The sequence below is a fragment of the Lipotes vexillifer genome, unplaced genomic scaffold, assembly GCF_000442215.2.
Source record: "Lipotes vexillifer unplaced genomic scaffold, Lipotes_vexillifer_v1.1 scaffold914, whole genome shotgun sequence".
NCBI classification, from domain to species: Eukaryota; Metazoa; Chordata; class Mammalia; order Artiodactyla; family Lipotidae; genus Lipotes; species Lipotes vexillifer.
Genome location: NW_006780388.1, coordinates 3,739,403 through 3,744,061, shown reverse-complemented (window position 1 = coordinate 3,744,061; position 4,659 = coordinate 3,739,403). Strand labels below are relative to the sequence as shown.

General features: G+C 59.3%; 1 protein-coding gene across 2 annotated transcripts in view; it reads right to left on the bottom strand.

Moving 5' to 3' along the window:
• LMF1 (lipase maturation factor 1) overlaps nt 1-4,659 on the bottom strand; it is a 91,031-nt gene that overhangs the window by 35,690 nt on the left and 50,682 nt on the right. For both annotated transcript variants that reach the window (XM_007453596.1, XM_007453597.1), the window contains exon 4: nt 1,148-1,296. In XM_007453596.1, coding sequence (XP_007453658.1) covers nt 1,148-1,296 — 149 coding nt within the window. The remainder of the gene's footprint in view (nt 1-1,147; nt 1,297-4,659) is intronic.

Here is a 4,659-nt window from a genome sequence, read left to right as displayed (position 1 = left end):
CCCTCTGTACCCAGCTGCCTGCAGTGCCCCCGGAGCCTGGCCAGACGGTGCAGACGTGGCAGCTACCTGAACCACCACGGCGTTGACGGCCAACACCCTGGGAGTCCAGGAGGGGAGCCTGTGGGAGTGGGAACCCATGGTCCTGCTTGAGGACTGGCCCGTCCCCCTCGATAGCAGATGCCGTCACTTGCTAGTTCAGTCTTCCCAGCAGACTGTGGCACCAGCCAGGACGTGGGGCGACGGGGACTTCAAATACAGAGAGCCGCAGAGGGCAAGGTGGCGCTGTGCTGCCCGGGGGACGTGGCCCCCCTCACGTAAGAAGCCCATGAGTAAACCGAACATTTGACAAGGAAGGGGCAGCATGGCGCAGTGGAGGACAGTGACTTTGCAGGAGGACCAGCGCCGGCCCCCACCCCCCTGCAGGCTTGTATTTTCCCCCACGAGGAACGACTTAGAGCAAACAGACACTAGACTGTCTGGACGATGTGAAAGAAATGGGTATTTTACATTTTAGTGTAACAAGCAGGGCAGAGGCGGAAGGGAAAGTACACGAAGTCGCCCAGACCTCTGCCTGGTGAACCACCTCACTCCTGATTTTAAGTTTCTGAAAACTCGAAGGTGTAATTTAAACTGAGACGTGCACTTTCCACAGCTGCATGGCAGGTGGGAGTCGAGGAGCCTGGTCCCAGGGCGCAGCAGGAGGGCGTGAGGGGGAGAGGACGTGGCAGGGAAGCGGGACAGCTGAGCACCACCGCAACCACATGGGGAGGCGTTGGGAGAAGGGGCTCCACCGGCAGAGAGACAGGAGGGTGCGAGGCTGGGGTCACAGACGACGTCGTGTGACCCGCTAACACGTTTCCCGACATTTCAGATGCTCCATACACACCAGGAGGGCTGGCAGGGAAGGGGTGACCAGGGGGCCCTCCCCTGAGTGTCCCCGTGGAACGACTCAAGTCCTGGTTGTTTCCCACAGAAAATGGCCATGCCAGAGGGGCCAGTGGAGCATCGAGTGCTCAGAAACAGGCCTCGGACATCATGGAAAGTGGTGGAAGGGGCACGGCTGGCCTGGATGGTGGGAAGGCAGCAAGGCAGCCACTCGTTTTTAGTACGTTTCCTTCCAAGTATAACAAATAAAAGTTCTACTTACCGCTCCGAGCATGATTCTGAAAATCAGCCACCGATAGCCCCACAGGATGATCCGGGACGTGGGGGTCCCCCTGGGCAATGGAGACAGAGTCCAGAGAGGGCACAGGAAAATCCCCAGGAAGCCCGTCTCCAGAAGCTGGGACTCCCATCCTGAAATGAGGGCAACAGAACACAAAGGACGAGTGAGCAGCAGTGGACACTTTCCGAGGAAGCAACTGCACCAAACCCGGCTTAACCCAGACAGTCCTTCAAACAGGACAAAGAGCAACCGAGACACAGCTCCTGGCTGAGCCTAGCTGCTCAGGCCGTGGCTGCTGCCCTTCGCAGGGCGCCCACAGACACGGCGCAGCCCCTGAGTAGTCACCAGGGTGGACACGGGCCCCGAGCAGCCTGGACGACCCGGACGTGAGTTGCTAAGCACAGAGCAGACTGTGGTCCCATCTGCCCAGGTGAGGGAGGGAGCCGGGGGAGTAGCAAGTACAGGTCCTGCGTGGCTCAGCCTGGCACCGCTGGATGGGGGGCACCAGTCATTCTTCCTGCTGGGGAGCCCATGTGAGAAATGCAGGTGTGAGCAGCACACCTGAGTTCTCGCTCCTATCGTGGAGACGGCCCCTCACACTGTGTCCCCGGGACAACCGGAACATGGAGCTGGTCTTGGGCTGCATCAAAAGGAGCCTGCGCTGCGCTTTGTGGGCTGCACGACTTCCCTTTCACCCCACACTGACGAACCTCAAAAACATTCTGCTGCGTCAGAGACGCTTCAGACAAGGGCAAACACTCTACAGTTCCACTGATGTAGGTTCCTGGACAAGCTGCCCCCATGCAGGTGAGAGAAATTAGAACCTGGCTGCCTGGGGGGTCTGCGCCCTCGGGGTGTGAGTGCCGGTCATGGTGGTGCACTGGCCAAGACTTACCAAAAGCACCTTAAGGTCTGTGCATTTCAATGTTCGTAAACTTCTTTCTCAAAAAAACCAGACAAACCTAAATGAATTTTGAACCCCACTCTGAGACACACTGAACGTTAAGATGAGGCATGAACAGATGTGTGATGATGCCAATAGAGCCAAGGACCAGCCACAGCCAAATGTAGGTGGTGGGTTTGCGGGTTTTTACTGTACAACTGTTTGAAACTTTCTGTGGCTTGAAATTTTTCATAGTAAAATGTGGAGGGAGAAATCCCACTGACTCTCATATGCTCTGGATTTCTGAAGCTCAGTTCCACATCGTTTCTTTTCTGGAAGACAAACAGGTGAGTTTGCCCAAAGGCAGCAGTGCCAACACCAGGGCAGCACCGACGGGTGGGCCGTCACTGCCTAGGGTCTCTGTGGGCTCACTGCATCGGCTGAGCCACCTGTGCTGGGGGATCTGGGGCCACCAGCATGCGCCCTGCACTGTCTGGAGATGATTCCAGAAGCAGAAAGAAGCCTGGACAGTGCTGGGGAGGGGTGCCCGGGGGAGGGAGCCGAGTGAGGCGGGCGACTGGAGCCCAGAGTGCCACCAGGCTGTGGCCAGGCCACGACCAATGGAGACGGTGGGCCTGTCGGCACAGCTGTCACTGACGGGAGAGGAAGGCAGAGCACAGGGGGCTCTGGCCAAGGCCGAGATGGGGACATCGGTGCCACCCTCCTCTGGGGACCCAGTGTGTGGGATGCCCATGTGGGCTGAGCTGGCCTCCAGGGCACACACCCGGCTTCCCCCAGATGCCTCAAGGGAAGAAAGCAGGAAGCCCTCGTGCTCGTCTGCTCTACGAGGTTCCAGACACTGAGCATCGCTCATTTTGGGTGCAGGTCTCATCCTTCTGCTTGTGGACATGACGACCTTTGCTTCACAATGTGCTTCAAACCCCCTTCTTGTCTCAACAGGAAGAAGCGGACTCTGTTCCTTATGCGACACCTTCTCTGGTTTTATCTTGAGAAGTCGTTTTCATTAAGCTTGGATTCCTTCCACATGGGGGCATTTTAAAACGTGTGGTTTTATGACGGCAGAACATGGGAGTGATGACACGGCTCTGGGAGGACTTATCTGCAGACGCTTCAGATCTGAGAAGGGACCTCAAAGGACACTTGTCCCCACCCCTCCTCAATGCGGCCCTGCAAGCAGGGCAGGCGGACACGGTGTTCCGGGCTGAGCTGGGCAGGCCCCAGAGGAAGCAAGGCTGGAACAGCCCATGTACCCGCCAAGGAGTGGGGACCCGGCCCTTCTCGTGCTCCCTGGAAGCCCCTCAGCAGCTTGCAGACCTCACGTGGGCGGGCAGAGCGGTCCCCAGAGCCCGGGTCTGCCTTCTCTGTCACCTTGCTCTGCACAGACGCGACGAACGGAATTTTAATGTGCAGTCTGAGTGACACCAATCAAAGCGAAATGCAAATGGCAGAGCCCAGAGACCCTCCTAAGTGCCAGGAAGCAGGTGACGGGGACCCGCTATCACCCTAGGGACATACGTGTCACCTGGCCCTCCTGCCTCCTCCTGAACTCGGCACCTCCCTCATCCTGCTGGGTGCGTGGGGCCACCCCCATCCCCCATCTCGGCATAGCCATTTTCCAGGCCGAAGCTGAGGCTGCCTGCTCGCTGGCCGCCACTCCGGCCATTAGTGCTCGCCGGCACCGCTAGGAGAGGGTGGCCTACACCCACCTGCTCTGCTTCCTTTGCTGGGGTCCCGCCGGTGGTCCGCAGCTATGCTGCTGGCACAAGGAACACCACTGTTCTCCGTGGCCCCAGAAAGACAAGCCCTCCTCCCAGATGTGCACCCCAGCCTATGTGCAGACCCCTCAGGAGGGCAAGGCGACAGCCCCTTGATGGGGGCCTGGAAGGTTTCGCCCACAGCATGGGACATCCCACCAGTGGCTTTGGGGTGACGGTGAGCAAGTGACCAGGGGAGTCTCCGTGGGCTGCACCACCTGCTGCTAGAACTTTCACCTCGGCAGCTACTGGCTGGTTTCCAGGAATGCGGCCCAGCGTCCAGCCACGTTTGGGAGGCGTCCTCGTGAGACTGAGGGTCGGCACCCACCCTCCATGCTGGGTGAGGTGCAGCAGGGGTGGCCTTCCCAAGGAGCCGCTTGCCCACTGTCTCTGGGGACGGCTCTGACAGGGACTTGCAGGGTAGTCCAGCCCTGTCCTGACCAGAGCTCAGGGCCGGCCGTAGTCGGTGGCCTCCAGGTCTGAGAACAGACACAGCCCCTTGCCTTGCAGGCTCTGGGCAGTCTGGGCGCCTGTGGGCTGGACCGGCCGCAGCCGAGCAGACTGGTGGTCAGAGGAAGTGGATGCTCTCCATGCTCCCCTCCTCCCAACTTGTGCTTCTGAATCACCCAGCCCGTGTCTGCCAGAGCTGCACACGAGTCTGAGGAAGGCCTACAAATGCTGAATTCGGCCCCTCGGTCTCCTGGCCTGACCTGTGACCCGTGGGTCCCTCACTCCTTCACCACATGGGGCACCTGCTCCCCAAACAGCTCCGATGTGGATGTGGTGCTGACTTTTGGCTTTGTCCTCGTGGGCCTGTGAAGAGCAAAGACGCTCTT